This window comes from Aethalodelphis obliquidens, unplaced genomic scaffold (assembly GCF_003676395.1).
Source record: "Aethalodelphis obliquidens isolate GAN/ISIS:26980383/991018 unplaced genomic scaffold, ASM367639v1 scaffold20, whole genome shotgun sequence".
Classification (NCBI taxonomy): Eukaryota; Metazoa; Chordata; class Mammalia; order Artiodactyla; family Delphinidae; genus Aethalodelphis; species Aethalodelphis obliquidens.
In genome coordinates, this window is record NW_020837964.1 from 889,385 (window position 1) to 905,744 (window position 16,360).

Sequence of the window (16,360 nt, forward strand, 5' to 3'; positions counted from 1 at the left end):
CCCAGCTTCGTGGGCAGCAGGGCAGGGCGTCGGTGCAGGCCCCAGCTCTGTGGGCAGCAGGGCAGGGTGCTGTACCGCGGGCTGTGGCTACTACCTCCCACCTCTGCTGCAGTTTGGGTAGGCATTTCAGGTTTGGGGGGTAAAAAAGGCCTAAGTAGACCCCAGCCCAGGAAGCATGGGCCCTGCTGGGTCACAGTGGGATGAGCATATTCAGTATTTCAAAAAGTGTAGGAGGAGCTGCTGTGAGGAAGCCAGACGCTGCCCTGCTGGTGTGAATTTCTCAGCTCTCAGTTGTTTGTTTTGTTTCTGATTACGGGGTGCGGGCACCCCATTGTTCCAGTCTCTGGAGCTACACCAGCCAGCGGCAAGGGCACAGCCCCGGCGCCAGCCGACCTCGCTTTACTTTGGTCCATATGTCCCTGTAACCAGCCTCAGTTTCCTCATCTAAAATGGAAATAACGGCAGGACCCCTCCCCCCACACACGGTTGGAGGTTGAGGCAGGGATGAACCCGTAAAGCCCTTAGCACAGAGCCCTGCTCCACACCCAGGGCCCTCCCCTCCATCTCGTCTCCCGGGAGTCTTATCACACCTCCGGGAGGCAGGCAGCGTGGGGGAAACTGAGGCCACAAGCAAGACAAAGGGCCCAGGTCCCATGGGGAATGAGTGTCAGGGCTCTGGCTTTTCCCGACCCCACTGTTTCCCAGGAGACCACACTTACACCTGCTCACCTGAGACCCAGCAGATAAGCCGGATCACCCCTCTTCCCAGGCTGGAGCTCGGCCCAGGGGACACAGAGGTGAACAGGCCACACTGGCCCTGCCCTGGGGACTGACACAGTCTGTTGGCAGGACTGAGGATAAGCAAAGTAGCACCTATAGTTACTACACAACCAGAGATACATGGGGCTTAAGGGAGCCTGAGAGCCCAAGGCTGCTGAGGAGGAAGGAGCCTGGGACCCGTGCTTTGAAGGACGCATAGGAGTCCGGGAAGCAGTAAAGTATGGGTGAAGCCAGGCAGCCACAGGAGGCCCTGAGCGGTGGGGAAGCCCCTTGACTGAGGTCTGAGGCCACTATGCCAGCAGCAGGGGGCAGAAAGAGTGAGAGTGGCTGGATTTGGAGGTGGGGGAGGGGTGGCCAAAGCGCGGGATGGGGACAGGGGTCTCTTCCTCCGAAGCATGAGTAGAGGCCAGGCCTGTTCTGAGCCCCCAGGGAAGTGGGCATACGGTCAGTGCCCTGGGCTCTCTTCCTCACCTCTCCACGGGAGGGCACAGCCCGTGGGCGGGGCCTGCGGCAGGGGCGTGAGCAGAGGCGGGGCTTGATGAGCGGGGGCGGGGCTTGGGAGCGGGGGCGGGGCCTGACCATCGGCCTCCTCCGCAGCCGTGCACGGGTCCCGGCCTGAGGAAGTGATTGACCACAGGCTCACGGAGCGCGAGTGGTCAGAGGAGTGGAAGCACCTCAACAACGTGAGTGTCCAGGCCCGGGCCACGGGGCGTCGCAGCAACTCGCAGGCGCTCTGCCCAACCTGCGGGCGCTGCGGGGGCAGGGCTCGTGTGCGCCCCTTTGGCCCCGCGCCCGCCTGTCTAGGGTCGCCCGTGCGCTCCCGGTCGGCTCCTCAGCACCCTCCCTTCTAGGGCCCCGCGGACCGTCTCCCGGAGAAAGGCCCCCTGGCCGCGGGGGTGGGACCCCTTTAACACCATTTTCAGGGTCATCCCTGCCCCGCGTCCTTTTGGGGAGGGGAGCCCAAGAGAGCGGCGCTGGCCCGTCTGCTTCGCGGGGCAGGCCGCACCTCGAGGGCTGCAGGGAGAGCCCCAGCCCTGGGTCGGGACAAGCCTCCGCGCCGGTGTGGTGCCCCGGGCGCCCCCCCAGCCCCGCCCAGCTGCTCGGTGTCTTTCCGGGCAGTGGAGGTGGGTTTTCAGGCCGCAGCCTTGAGCCCCCTTGGGAAGGCCTGGCGGGCGGGCTGGCCGGGCCCGGAGTGTGGGGCAGTGTCCCGGCTGTCCTCGTCATCGAGTGGCTCACCCGGCCCCGCGTGCCCGCAGCTCCTGACCTGCATCATGGACATGGCCGAGAAGACGCGGCGCTCGCTCACCGTGCTGCGCCGCTGCCAGGAGGCCGACCGCGAGGAGCTCAACCACTGGATCCGGCGCCACAGTGACGCCGCCCAGGACAGCAAGAAGGGCCCCGCGCCCGCCGCCCGGCCCCTTGGCAGCTCCGCGGGCGCTGAGGGCTCTCAGCTAGGTGTGCTCTGTGGGCGCGCGCGGGGCACCGGGGCCGGGGCCACCGCTCGCCACGGCAGCGCCCTCACACGGCCCTGCAGTGAAATAGCACCCAACACCGTGTAACCTGGGAAAGAGGGGCTGCCTGACCCGCTGGGAGGCCCAGCTCTCGGCTCCGATAGGCCAGGGGCCCGGCGCTGGGAGGCCCCTGCATGATGGCCGTGGAGACGCAGAGGGGCCAGGCTCGGCCCAGCTCCCAGCCGAATCCAAAGCCCATCGGCTCCCGAGGGTCTCCCTTCCTGACATCACCCTGCTCTCCCTGCCCAGCAGCTGATAACAGGGTTTCTACCATGGGTACCTTGGGGCCCCAAGATCACACACCCTGCCCCCATGGCCCAGTCGGGTGGGCCCCGTCCTGTGTGTGATGCCGGCCTTCCTGTTTCAGATGTCCACCGGGAGTCCGTGCCTCGGACCCTGTCCAGCTACGTGCCCGAGGAGATCTGGAGAAAGGCTGGTGAGTGGGGGTGGCCCGGGGCCCCACACCCTCTCGCCCTCCCCGTCTGCATCTGCGTCTGAGTCTGCGTCTGCGTCTGCGTGGGGGTCCCTGCGGGCGCACCGGGGCCTGTTGACTCAGAATGTGGGCGTGGGCCCGGTCCCCGCCCTCCAGGGGACGGTCCTCTACACTACAGTAGAAGGCTGGCTTTGCAGGTTTCCCCCGCGATCATTCGCGCCCCCGGGGCTGTGGGCAGGGGAGACCCTCCTGGGCCGGTCCAGGTGCCGACCAGCCGGGGGCGTCCTTTGCAGAGGAAGCAGTGAACGAGGTGAAGCGGCAGGCGATGTCAGAGCTGCAGAAAGCCGTGTTGGACGCCGAGCGCAAGGCCCACGAGCTCATCAGCATGGAGCGAGCCAAGATGGAGCGGGCCCTGGCCGAGGCGCGGCGGCAGGCCTCCGAGGACGCCCTCACCGTGGTCAACCAGCAGGAGGACTCCAGCGAGGTAGGGCCGCCCGCCCTCCCTGCCCCCACACACACACACCCAGTCCGGGGCCAGAACCCCACTCTACCGCCTCCCGGTCACGTGCTTCCCAGCCACATGACCTTGGGCAGCCCCGGGGCCCCTTGACCCCACACGGCCTGGTGAGGCAGGTCCTGTGGGTGTCCCCATTGTACAGATGTGGACACTGAGGGCTCCAGAGGGTAGATGGCTCACCCCAGGTCACTCCCTAGGAGGTGGTGGGGCCGTTATTTGAACCCAGGCTGGCAGACACCAAGGCTCCCTCTAAGCTGTGAGAGCAGAGGCGAGCAGTGGGGCGTGAGAGTCACCGTGTTGGTACCTGCGCGTCCACTGCGTTCTCTCCTTGTCTGAGAAGCGCTTGGACGGCAGAGAGGCCAGGAGGAGGGGGAGGCTCTCCAGGGGTCCTGGGACTGTCCAAAGGCCCCTGGAGCCGTCTGTGCTGAGCTGGCCCCGAGGGGGCAAGGGGAGCAGGGACACAGAAGGACATCCTGTGGCGCTTCAGGCCGTGGACGTGCGTAGGGAGGACGGTGGGGGTCAGGGAAGCCCGCTAGCGGTACCGTCCGTCCGAGCAGTCCTTGAGGGAGTGAGCCGGCAGGAATCTGGGGAGCAGCAAGGGTGGGGCGGGGGGCATGCCTGCAGAGTGTGGCCAGCAGGAGGCTTTGGGGGCTAAATGGGCGCTTGGGCCTTTCTCCCAGGGTGGTTTAGCTTCCCCGTCCCACAGCCTGGGCTGCTGCCTCCGGCCTTTCGCTGGAATCCCTGCCCACCTTCTGCTCATGTGGGCAGCTGGGGTCGTCGCTTGTTACAGAAAAAAGGATCAGAGGCCCAGTGGTAGGGGAAGGACGGGACCTCAGCAGCTGTGGCTGCGTAGCCCACCTCTTTACTCTGCCAGGGCTGCCACGTTCTGATATCGGGGCCCTGGCGAGGCCAGGAGGGCTTCCTGGAAGAGAGGGAGGGGGTTGTGGCCCACCGTGAACCTGTCTGGGGTGGGCTGGAGTTGTGGGAACCCGTCCCCCCAAACGGCCCAGCTGAGGGGCCGAGTCTGCAGAGGGTCATCACAAGCTGGGGCTTTTCTCTTGTTGCCCGGTGATGTCATGGCTGGGTCTGAGCAGGTGTGTTTGGAGTGTGTGCTTCCCTGGTCCGCAGCCAGGAAGGGTACTCTGGGGACCTGGGGGGCCACCTCTGACCGTGCCCCCTCACATCCAGAGCTGCTGGAACTGCGGGCGCAAGGCCAGCGAGACGTGCAGCGGCTGCAACGCGGCCCGCTACTGCGGCTCCTTCTGCCAGCACAAGGACTGGGAGAAGCATCATCACGTGTGCGGCCAGAGCCTGCAGGGCCCCTCGGCCGCAGCGGCCGAGCCAGTGCCCGGACAGCCCGACGCCACCCCAGGCCTGGGCCCCTGCCTGCCCCCGGCCGCCGCCAGCCCCAGCGAGGCGGGCTCCACAGGGCCCTCCCGCCCCGGCTCCCCCGGCCCGCCCGGCCCGCTGGACGCCGCGCCCCGCTGACCCGCCCGGACCCGGTGCCCATCGACCCACCCGGCCCCGCCCGGCCCGCTAGACACGCGCCCAGACCTGGGAGCCAACCTTGGGAGTCACTGCTGCTACTGCTTCTCTCCAAAAGAAAACAGAACCAACAGGACTGCATCAATGCAACTTCTCAGCTACCTGACGATCACGCCTCAACCTCTCGCGCATCCCGAGAAACCACCCGACGAGCTTTAGGCAGCCGGCCGGCCGCCGGCCGGAGGTGACCGGCGTGTCCACACCCGCCTCTCCCTCTTTCTCTCATTTTTCCTCTCATTTTTCTCTCTTTATGACTTTCACACACTTTGTCTTCAATGAAAAAATCTAATTGTTTGGTGGCTTATATTTTCATTGAAGAATTTTGGGGGGCTGTTTGGCAAAAGAGCTACTCAGAAATGGACAAAGAAAACTGTGGGGTTTGTTTTCCCCCTTCCTGATTCAAAAGGGAAAAAGAAAACTGTTCTTTTGTAGCCGGAGATCTGAGCCGCTGTGTCCCGGAAGCCACCCCCCAGGGTGTGTGGCCGGTGCAGCGAGGACGGTTAGAAAGATGTCAATTTCAGACTCAAGAAGTAATTTTTGCTTTCAGGGTTTTTTTTTTTTTTTCCTTTAACGTCAAACCGTTTGGCTTTAAGTAGAAATCCAAAAAGTTTTTTTAAAAAAAGGTGAAGGAAGCATACCTGTAAACTACCTTGCCAGCTAGCCAGCCAAGGACGCCGGACACACCTCTGCTCCAAAGGAAATCCAAAAAGCAAACACGACAAGTCCAAATCCACAATTTTTTTGTCGCTGCCAAAGTATTTATTTCACTGTCTTACTCTACGCCTGGGCTTGTTCAGATGTCGGTCTTTTGCTTTGATTCTGTTCGGGGGGGTTGGGATGTTGGGGTTTGAAGTGTTTTGTCCGACAAGAAGCGACTTCTTTCTTTTCAACTCAACAGCAGCACCTCCGCCGGGGCCGGGTGGGGTGCGCAGCTCGGCCCTCGGCACCCACGCGTGCGTGCCCGTCTGCGTGTGCACCCGGGGCACGCCCAGCGTGCGTCTGCACACGCGCAGGGAGGGTGCCTCGTCTGTCCTCACTCCATCTGTGAATTTCCGTCACATTTCATTCTTTCCATTGGTGAAAAAGAAGTGCTCACGTGTCCTTCCCAGAGAGAACATAATTCTGAGACGAAACTGTGACAATCTTTTGGGTTGATTCTTGACTGCGTTTCAAAGCGCGAGGAGACAGCAACTGCGCCTTCAACTGTTGCTTCTCGTTGTCATCCTCTACCTCTGCTGCCCGCTCCGAGAAGCCTCCCGCCCACCTCGTCTTTCCGTCCCAGCCCCTGTGTCTCCTGCAGCTCCACACTTCTGCAGAAAAAGGAATAAAACGACAAAGGAAAGCAATCCGCCCTCCCCGCACCTTCTGGAGACTTGATCAGCTGTATATAACCCTGCATTTTTGTCTAGCTATTCCTCAGGGGATGTTCTCTCCGAAATCCCCCCGCCAAGCCTAGCCCTGTCCCCCCACCACACTCAACTCCCCCAGCGATCTCAAGGAGGAAATAAAAGAATAAGGAAATTCTGATCTGTACCCAGTGGGAGAACAGACAGCAAACACGGTCTCCGATCTGTGTTTTCTTGCATGGCTGTAAGGAGTTCCCTGGACTGGAGTGCAATAGTGACCAGCTACTGAAACCGGGTGCCCAGGGGCCCCACCGAGAGGAAGAGGTCAATAGTCTGCGATAATGTGAATGTATATAGTCCTTGCAGAGGTCCAAATGATGATATTCATGATGATGATAATAAAGAAGAGATGTTTGCCAAATAAAAATTAAGAGAAACCATGGAAGTATGTGAAGTTCAGGAACTAGGTTTTCAAAGAAAGCCGAACTGCGGTCCTACGGGGAGCAATGGGTTTGTTGACCGCTGTTACTTTTCAGAGTTGTAAGAATTCACCCTTTGAGTATTGCCAGGAAGGATTCCATCGGTACACAGACCAGGTCCCATCCGAACCCCACCTGGCAGGAGCCTTAACTCTGACCATCGAGCTAGACCTATCTCACCCTCCAGAAAGCTCCCGGGCCGCCTGGGGCTGCAGGGCCACCCGCCTCTCAGAGGCTCGCTTCTGTGGGTTTCAGAAGACCAGGGGCCAGGTGGCATTCGGCTCTCGTGAGGCAGCGGGCGCCCACCCGTCATGTTTCCAGTCTGCTTTCTCTCTCGCGAGACTTGAACCTGTCAGAAGGGCGGTTGTGCACGTGCTGTGACGTAGCCCCGCCTCTCCCCTCGGACTCCGTTCCCACGAGGTTGTGCCGGTGGAGGGTGGCCCCCTGGGCGCGCTGGGGTGTGGGTGTGGAGGTCTGAGGCCCTGATGTCAGGACTGCGGGGTGAGTCCTGGCTGGGAGGAGCCCCTCACCTGCAGCCCCGCAGGTGTGCTTTGCCGGCCTCTGTTCCTCTTCCCCTCGCAGGGTCCCCTTTGATTTCAGGCAGGCGCGCCAGGGCTGGCCAGCTGGTGCCATCGGGCCAGACCAGCCTGCAGGGCCGGACCACAGGCTGAGGGTCCGAGGTGGGGACGGCCCCTTCCACCCCAGCTGTTGGGAAGAGGTCGCCTCAAGCCAGCTAGGAAAGGCCATCTTCCCTGTGTGACCCCCATACCTGTATCTCATATACCAAGACCTTCCTCTGGCCAGGGCTACAGAAGCCTGGCAGGAGGGGCCGGCCAGAGGCCGACAGACGTAGCCTGCCAGCAGAGAGGGTCCGCAGGGTCAGAGGGTGGCAGCCAGGTGGGCGGGGCTGGCAGCGAGGAGGCTGAGGCCCAGAGCGGGCGGGAGGGGGTGTCCCCGGGGGCGACGTGTCAGCGGATGCCGGGTGTGGGCTGGGTCACACCAAGCAGGTGGCTCCTTCCGTCCAGGGCCCCTTCCGTGCTTTGGGAGCCGGCATGTCTGTTGGTCGCTGTGCGCAGGCCCTGTTTGGCCAAAGTGCTCACAGAGAAGGCAAACTCCCAATGAGTAGCTCTGGTCGGGGAGTGGGGGGGCGGCCGGAGCTGGAGCTGCTGGTGGTCTGTGTTCGCCCTGCCTGCCTTATGCAAAGAGGGCGTCTGGACAGAAGGGGGTCCAGCTCAGAGGCCGGCCTGCCCTGCTACCTCCCGAGCTTGTGGGCCGTCGGTGTGCACGTGAGGGTCTCTTCCCCAGGGGCCGAGATCGGACCCGCTGGTGAGCCCAAGCTCGGTGAGATGCGGCTGCTTGCAGACCCTCCCCCCCCCACAAGTCCAACCCAAACGGCAGCATTACCCTGTTCTGAGGCCAAAGCGCCGCAGGAGGGCAGAGTGAGGCAGGTGGCGGCCGGAGCTCCCGGCCCACAGGGCCGAGTCAGGGAGATGCACAGGCTGGGACAGCAGATGCTGGCGCCGGGGTCCCCTCACCCCCGGTGGAAAGCGCCCTGACGTGTGAGCCTTGGACCTTTCCCACCCCCTCCTCTCTTCCTCTTAGGACGTGTCATTGTCCCCAGGGGGTGGTGTCTGGGGGGTGTTCTCTTGACAAAGACCAGAGCCTACCATTCCCCGTGTGGACAGGCTGGCACACCCCAGACCCCGTCAGCATCACGAGGGTTCCCGTCCCCAGGACCAAAGGAAAGCCTTGGGTGCTACCAGGGCAGAGAGGAGAGCTGGAGAAAGCCTTGGGGCCAGGAGGGTAAGGGCCGTAGTGCAAGAGGAGCCTGCCTCCCGGGAAGGGGCCGCCCTGTCGGGCTGCTCATCAGGGCCCGAGAAGTTCAGTGGCGGAGGGACACGGGTGGGAGGGAGCGCTGTTTCCGGTTTCATCCCAGTGACACCGTGGAGAGGGATCGGGACAGGCCGTAACTTCCTCCTATTTGCCAGTTTCTCCAAATACATCCTCAAAATGACACCAAAGTCCAGTCCCTGGCGCCACCCACCTTGCCTGCCCCAGCTCACTGCAGCGTGTCTGTCTGGCCATGATCCTGCCCGTCCCTTCAGCCTACCTACAATTACTTGTTGATTCTTTTATCAGTTCACCCTTCTGGCCAATCCTGTCATCTCTCTGGCCATTCATCCATCCACCCACCCATCCATTCATCTATCCAGTCACTCATCCATCCGTCCACTCACCCATCTGTCCATCCACCCATCCATCCACTCTCTATCGCAGCTATCACTTGGTCCCCCGTTCATCCTTTCACCATCCACCTGTCTGCACACCACACATGTGTCTCCCATCTAACCCACACAACCACGCCTCAGTCCATCCCCAGCCAGAACCCAGTGTAGCGTCACCAACTCCCTCAGTGATCCAAAGCCGTGGGGGTGCTTCGGGTCCCCTGTGGCCTTGGCCACCCCCTCCCAGTGCCCCTCCCATTGGTCCAGGCCTGCTGCCGGGACAGATAAGGTTCTGCTGCAGACGTGGGCAGATTGGACCAATGTCCCAGCAACAGCTCTGGCCAGTCTGGGCCCGCCTAGCAAGTGTGGTAGCCGTGGGCCAGGAGAGGCGCTAGAGGTGGCCCGCACAGCTGCTCAGGGGCCCTGTGACCGGGACCACCAGTCGGGGAGCGCACATTCCCTGGCAAGTCCCAGACATTGCGGTTTGGCGCCACTCCTCTCCTTGTCACCAGGGGTCACTGCCTGGAGGTGTCCCCAGGAAGGGAGGGGCAAGACAGAGCCCCGTGCTGGCCTCCCTAAGACGCCAGTACTCCTGGAGCCCCTGCTCCCGGGGGCTCATGCCCGGCTCTGCCTCACCCCTATGCCCGTCTTCCATCCAGGGGTCGTGGGGTGGGTGTCCCTGTGGCCCTAGAGGCGCAGCACACTCTCCCAGCCCCGGCTCTCCCTGGGCCCCTCAGACCCACGCCTGCCTGTGGGCTCCCGCGACCTACGGGGCTCTTCCTGCGCCCCCCGCGGGATCACCTCCTGCTGGCAGGAGAGGAGGAAGAAGAGGTTGCAGCGAGCCTGGACACGGTGCACAGGTGAGGCCCGGGGAGCCGGCTGTCTGGGCAGCCACCTGCACAGTCCCCGGCGTTCCAGAAAACTCTGGAATCTGCCTGCTTCCCGTTGCTTTTGCTTCAATTCAGCCAGACCCTGGAGTGCCTCCCCAGAGACCCCTTAGAGCAGTAACTTGACGTCGGGACTCAAGGGGAGCCTGGCTTTAAACGTTAGAATGAAGGACAAGGGGGGCCTAGCCAGGCCAGCCTCCGTGGGCCGAGGGGCTCGGGCAGCCTCGTGGGCAATGGATTGACTGTCCACTTCCTCTTCATGTGATTTTATTTTTTAATTCCCCCAGAGGGGTTGGACCGAGAGTGCTGGGTCACATTCCTCGGTGCCAGGCAGGGTCCTGGTGGCCGCCCTCCCGTGTCCCCCCATCTCTCTGTTCACGGCCGCGTGGGTTCTGTGTCATGGAATAAAGCCGCCGTTCACCATCACGGGCTCCGCCTCTCCTTGGGTCCCCGGCGACTCCGCCTAAGCCCGTTTCACACACTGATTCACCAGATTTGTGTTGGGGGGCTTTCTCGGTGACAGGCAGGAGGGACAAGAGGGGGTGCACCACGCCACGGGGGTGGACAAACGTGTAGTGCAGGGTCGGGGCGTGAGCGGGACGTGGCGGATGACCTCTGCCTCCTGAGTTCCGGCCAAGTGGGGTGAACTCTCGAAGGTTGTGTCCTTGAGGTGGTCAGGACGACCTCGGACCCCAGATGACACACTCGTGGCTTCAAGGGCTCGAGCCCCCCCTGCCTGTGGCCACGTGGGCACCTCCCACAAGACCCTGAGGAGCCAGGGTGTCCCAGACGTGGTGTCCCGGCTCACAGGGCAGGTCCCACCCCTAGTGGGTGTGCAGGGCTAGGGCTCTGGGCTCACGGGTGGCCCCTGGGAGGAAAGAGGTGTTATTAATACTCGGGCCCAGCCTGGAACATGGTGTATTTTGAAAGGCGTCACTGGAAAGGCCAGCATGGGGGCAAGCCTGTCCGCACGCCAGGCAACTGGCCGGCGCCCCAGCCGGGCCTGGTGTGTCAGCAGTCCCGGCACAGAGGGGATGACGGCGATTTTCCATTGCAGAGGTCTGAGCTCAGAGGGAGGCTGGCCGGGCCGGGCCCGAGTCCAGCCGGCCCTTGGCTTGGACTCAGCCGCCCTGGTGTCCCGCCTCCCACCTGGAGGTAGAGGGAAGGGCCTGGGCGAGGGGCCCTCCGTGGGGTCTCGGCCCACAGGAGAGGGGGCCTGACTGCCCCGAACCATGGGAGAAAGACCCGCGGCAGCCGCACTTCTGTCCTCATCCAGCCAGCCTTGGGCTGGGGCCCTGTCCTCAGTGCTGCCCTTGAGGCACTCTGGCCATCCGGAAAGGACCTGGGGACGTGTAACTTACACAGGTCAGACAGAGGGTGAGGCCCGGGCACCGTGGCCACAAGGGGGAGATGGAGCAATCGGGAAGGCTTCCTGGAAGCAGCAGCATAGTGAGAATAGTGTCCCCTGGAGCCTCACACATGCAAGTGCATGAAGCCATGTGCGGCCGGGGGTGGGGGGTGGGGGGAAGGGGGTGTTGCAGGCAAGGAGGGCCGGGAGCTGGGAGGCCAGGCCTGCAGGCTGACGGCCAACTCAGGCCGGCTCCTCTCCCTGCAGGGCCCGGGGGGGTTCAGCCTCCACGGAGGTGAGAACAGAGCCGGGAGGAGAAAGGCAGCCACGGCGGCCCCCACTTCCCTCCAGGGCGCACGCCTCGTACCCCATCCACGGCCCCCAGGGTTCGTTCACAGGCTGCAACTCTCCCCTCCCCCAACTCCACATTCCCAGGGAAGAGACCCTACCAGCAATGGTCTGGAGGGTGGGATGTGGGCTGGGTGGGCACACGCGCCCAGAAGGGCCCCCCATAAACACGTCAGCAGGATGGAAAAGGCATGGCAGGAGCTCCCCCAAGACGACGCCAGGGGGAGAAGAGGCCAGAGCAGCTGCTAGGGAGGACAGACGGAGGATAGCAGGGCACCCAGGGACACAGGCCTGCAGCTGCCCTGGGGGAGAGAGAGGAATGGGGCGGGACTTGACAGACTGCCTTGAGGCCCCCAGTATCCAGGCGTGACCTGCACAGAATTCATCATCGTGCCCTGCGGCCCGGGCAGGGACCCGGCTTCGTTACGTGGTTCCCACCTAAGAGCTGGCCCAGAATTGGGGTGGGGAGGGGAGGGACCGCAGGGAATCCAGGAGAGGTCAGGAGGAGGGATGTCACTCCTTCTGGCCCAGGACCCTGCCCTGGCCCGGCCCGAGAAGCCGCTGACCTCGTGGCACTCCCCTACCCCCCCCCCCCCGACCTTTGTTCAAGCTGTTTCCTCCACCCAGGCCACGCTCACCCGGCTCTGCCTGACCCAACCCTTGAAGGCCGGCTCAAATGCCACCTCCTCCAGGAAGTCTGCTCTGACCCCCTGTGCCCCACCCGTGCTCTGCACACTCAGGTAACTTGCTTCCCCCCCGCGTCATCCTAACCGTGGCCGGCCACTGGAGGCGTGACACAGCGAGGTGGGGGGGACCTGCGACCCCTTAGCTTCCTGGCTCCTGCATCGTGGCGGGTGAGGCCGAGCTGTCGCCAGGAGGCCCTCCCGGCTGTGCCGCAGCTGCACCCTCTCCACCTGGAGTGTCCCAGAGGGGCCGGCCAGTGAGGAAGAAGGGCACCGGGGCGGGGGTCCAGCCTCTGACCCCTCAGGGCTCGGAAGCCAGGGTGGAGGCTTGGCGCAGCCGGGAGGCCTCTGAGGCCTCTAGTGGGAACACCTGGCCTGGGGGAGGGCTTAAAGCCTGGGAGGGTGCAGGCAGGTGCCGGCAGGCAGCGTGGAGGCGAGCGCGCAGGCTCTGCCGGCCCCTCCTGCCCCATCCGCCATGTGGCCCTTCCTCAGCCGCGCTCTCTTCCCGCCCCCCACTGAGGCCTGGCTGAGGAGGGCTTCTTCAGACCCCGAGGCCCAGGGCTGGGGGGCCTGGAGCCAGGCCGAGAAGAGCCCTCTGGGCCCGGGGGCTGGAGACACGGAGGAGGAGGAGACGGGGGAAGCGGAAGAGCGCGAGGAAGACGCAGGCTTCTTGCTGTCTGTCCTGGAGAGGGGGGACCTGGCCGAGTGCCCGTTAGCTGACCAGGTAACAGCGGCGCCGAGCGCCTGGTGGAGGCCGGCCGGGATCTCGGGAACCTGGGGAACGCTGTGCATGGGGGCAGGGGGACGGACGGCTGCAGCTCTGACCCCAGGGGTGAGAGGGCCAAGAGGGCCACTGTCCCCACGCCTGGAAGAGGGTCTAGGGACGCCCACCTGTGCACGGGCTGGAAGGGGCAGTGTGGCCTCTCCGGCCTGAAGGGGACTTTGTGTGTTGGGGGTGGATTACAGGGGCTTCTCTCCAGGCCAGAGTCCGTGTGGTCTTCCCTTTTCCCCCCGCCCAGGGAGCCCCCAGCATGACCCTGAGAACAGGCAGGGTCAGGCCCCCTTCCCCTCTGCCCTCCCTCCAGCGGAGCCTGGGGGCTGTCCCGCCTCCGGGCTCAGCCTGGGCCGTGTGCTGGCAGGAGCTGGAAGCCATCAGACTGAAGCTGTGGGCCATGGAGCAGGCCCAGCGACCGGAGCCGCCCGGGGAGCAGGGCCCAGAGGGGGAAGAGGAAGACGCCAGGGCCCTGCTGGCCGGGAAGCTGCTGAGCCCCGAGACGGGTAGGAACCAGAGGGCCAGGCTGACCCCTTCCCTGGGCTGTGGCCCGCAAGTCCTCGGGCACGAGGGTAAATGCGGTTGAGCTGCGCGCTGCTGCAGGAAACGTGTGGGCTCCCGGGGAAAGGCCAGGGTGTCCATGAGGTCCGGCCTGGCAGTGGTCCTTCTACATAGGCCCCAAGGGGTGCTCTTCCCCAAGAACCCGGGTGCCCCTCTTCCCCGAGGAGCGAGGACTGAGCCACCAGCGTGAGGCGCCTGCCCTTAGCAGCTGCCGGAGGCCCCTGCCAGGCCAAGCCCCCTGGTCCTGAAGCCCCTCTCTCCACAGACAGCCCCACGGAGGCGGTGGAGGCCGATCACAGATCCGTCTACGTGGGCAACGTGAGTGGGGGGAGGGGGGCGAGGTGGGGTCGGCCCAGCAGCACTGGCTCTGCAGCCGCCTCCTGGCTGTGAGGATTAAAGGAAGGGACAGTATGGGTAGCAAACTCAGAAGCCACATAGGCCTGGAAGCGAGAAGCAGGAGGGGGGGCTCTGATGAGGGGGCTGTCCCCATGAGGGAGCGTGGACCCTCTGTGGTCAGGCCTGATTTCCCACTGTGGGCTGGGATTTGGAATTTCCACATGAAATCTCCCAGTGGGCAGATTATTGGCAACGAGTTCCACTTGAAAAAGCCATGCACCCTTTGCATATGCCAGTAAACTTGGGGAGCATTCATCTGGATATCCAGTCCACTCCCCCGGCAGGGGGGCGCGCAGAGGTCTAGGCGACCACCCTCACCCTGGGGCCCAGTCACCCCCTCTCTAGCAAGAAAACGTGCTGCAGGAGACCCTGGGAGGCAGGGGCCCCTGCAGAAGGCCCCCCACCAGGGTCCATGCCTGTAGGTGGACTACGGGGGCACAGCCCAGGAGCTGGAGGCCTATTTTAACCACTGCGGGGAGATCCAGCGGGTCACCATCCTGTGCGACAAGTTCTCCGGACACCCCAAGGGGTCGGTTGGGGCTTCGGGGAGGGGCCGGGCGCCGGGGGGCGGGGACACCTCCGCGTGGGTGAGCGTGGCCCTCACCTGCCTCTGCCCTGCCCCAGCTATGCATACATAGAGTTTGCCACCGAGAGCTCGGCCCACGCCGCTGTGGAGCTGGACAAGAGCGTCTTCCGAGGCCGGGTCATCAAGGTGCGTGTCCCCCACCAGTCACTGCGGGGGCGGGGGGGTGGGGGGAGCGCTCTGCTCTGAGCTTGTCTACGTTAACCCATTAATCCCCGAGGGGACAGGCAAAGCAGGCAGCCGCACCAGCCTGACCCTTCTCCAGTGCCCGGTGTTTGGGCACATCCTCCGGCTGGTGTGGGGGCACCTCAGACCCCAGTGGGTTTGGCCTGGGTGTAAGCCCTGGGGAGGCTTCCTTCCTGACCCCCCCTGCAGGGGGAGATGTTGGCTTGACAGGGCCTGGGAACAGGTTAAGATCTGATGCCTCAGGCAGCCCCATGCCCTGGGGCCGCCAGGGCCTGGTGGGTGCTGGGGCCTGTGTTCACCTGCCTGTGAGCCTTCAGCAGGGAAACCCAGGAAGGCTTCCTGGAGGCAGCTTTAGCCCTGGTCTTGGCCCTGGGCTGGGGAGGAGGGTGTGAGAACAGAGGTCTCAGGCGGACTCGGCCTTTGGTTCCAGGTGCTGCCCAAAAGAACCAATTTACCAGGGATCAGCTCCACGGACCGCGGGGGCCTTCGGGGACACCCAGGCGCCAGGGGGGGACCCTTCCCCCACAGCAACTTCCAGGGCGGGGCCCGGTTCAGACCACGGGGGCGGAACCGGTGGGCCGGGCCCTGGGAGGGCGGGATCCTATTGGAGCGAGGCCAGGTGGGCGGGGCTCTGTTGGGCCTGGCTGGGTCCGGTGGGCGGAGCCCTGGAGGCCGCTCGCCCCCCGGCCTCTCTCCGGGCAGGGGGCGCGGAAGATTCTCGCCGTGGTATTCACCGTATTGAAGGGAGGGCCCGATTTTGAGAGTGGGGCTGCCGCTGGGTCAGGAGTAGACAGCCGTGCTCCTCGTGCGACCATTTACTCCGCGCAGAGTAACTATCCGTCCCCCTTCCCTCGGCGGGAGGACAGCCCAGACCCCACGGCCGAAGCCGCCGGTCGCGAAGCAGGGCACGGGGTGGACCTGGCACGCGGGCTAGTCGGGGCTTTGGGGGGCACCGGGCAAAGCTGCGGGCAGGTGAGGCCCAGGCAGCGTCGGGTCAGCTTCGGGGCGGCATACTCAGGACTGTGCCACTAACGCCTTTTACAGAAAAGTAGAAATGTGTGTCTTACTGGTAAAGCATAAATTATTAAACTTGAATATTTTTAAAAAGCACATGGCAACAGACCGCCCCGCTTTGTTCGCCTCCCCTGGACGCTGTTTCCTCGGTGCACACTGTGCAGAGAAGGCGGGGGATGGGCTGCGGCTGTGGATCCCAGACCCAGCTCTACCCGCTTCACTCCCGGCAGCCAAGCGTTAGCTTCGGGGTTTACAGCGTCACCGCCAGCCCCCGCGCCTCACCCGGGCCTGGTGGCCTCCGGGGCACACACTCCCCCGTGACGAGTGACACAGACGTCGCCTTGTGGGTCCTCACCTGTGAGGCCCCGCAGGAGGGTGCGCCCGGGCACCTGGCGCAAGCCTGGGCTTCTTCACACAGGGACGCAGAGGAGCTTCCATGACGGGCGCCCTGCCTGCGCTCCTCCCTGTGGCAGACGCCCCACTCTCTCCCTCCCTGATGGTGCAGCGTGCTTTCTGCCCTTTGACTGCGTTGGGATCGGGAAAGGAAGCTCTGGGGCCCAGCTGCAGACACGCGCGGTCCTGGCCTTAAATAACCACTAACAGATCTCAGCCTGGGCTTTTCTAAAGCAACCCTCTCTGTCGTGTACTATTTATTTATTTATTATTTATTTTTGCGGTACGCAGGCCTCTCACTGTTGTGGGCTCTCCCGTTGCGGAGCACAGGCTCCGGACGCGCAGGCTCAGTG

At 63.9% G+C, this 16,360-nt stretch overlaps 2 protein-coding genes across 2 annotated transcripts in view; both read left to right on the forward strand.

Moving 5' to 3' along the window:
* CBFA2T3 (CBFA2/RUNX1 partner transcriptional co-repressor 3) overlaps window positions 1-6,559 on the forward strand; it is an 83,040-nt gene extending 76,481 nt beyond the window's left edge. Inside the window, exons 8-12 of the mRNA XM_027118965.1 lie at window positions 1,378-1,463; window positions 2,037-2,235; window positions 2,659-2,727; window positions 3,018-3,208; window positions 4,430-6,559. Of these exons, the coding sequence (XP_026974766.1) occupies window positions 1,378-1,463; window positions 2,037-2,235; window positions 2,659-2,727; window positions 3,018-3,208; window positions 4,430-4,729 (845 nt within the window). The 3' untranslated portion in view covers window positions 4,730-6,559. The remainder of the gene's footprint in view (window positions 1-1,377; window positions 1,464-2,036; window positions 2,236-2,658; window positions 2,728-3,017; window positions 3,209-4,429) is intronic.
* A 5,401-nt stretch (window positions 6,560-11,960) lies between these two features.
* On the forward strand, window positions 11,961-16,357 carry PABPN1L (PABPN1 like, cytoplasmic). Its single transcript, XM_027118966.1, has 5 exons — window positions 11,961-12,826; window positions 13,242-13,380; window positions 13,686-13,753; window positions 14,456-14,543; window positions 15,031-16,357. Exons 1-5 carry the CDS (start codon window positions 12,578-12,580, stop codon window positions 15,630-15,632), a joined length of 1,146 nt encoding a protein of 381 aa, XP_026974767.1. The 5' UTR covers window positions 11,961-12,577; the 3' UTR covers window positions 15,633-16,357.
* The last annotated feature ends 3 nt before the right edge of the window (window positions 16,358-16,360 follow it).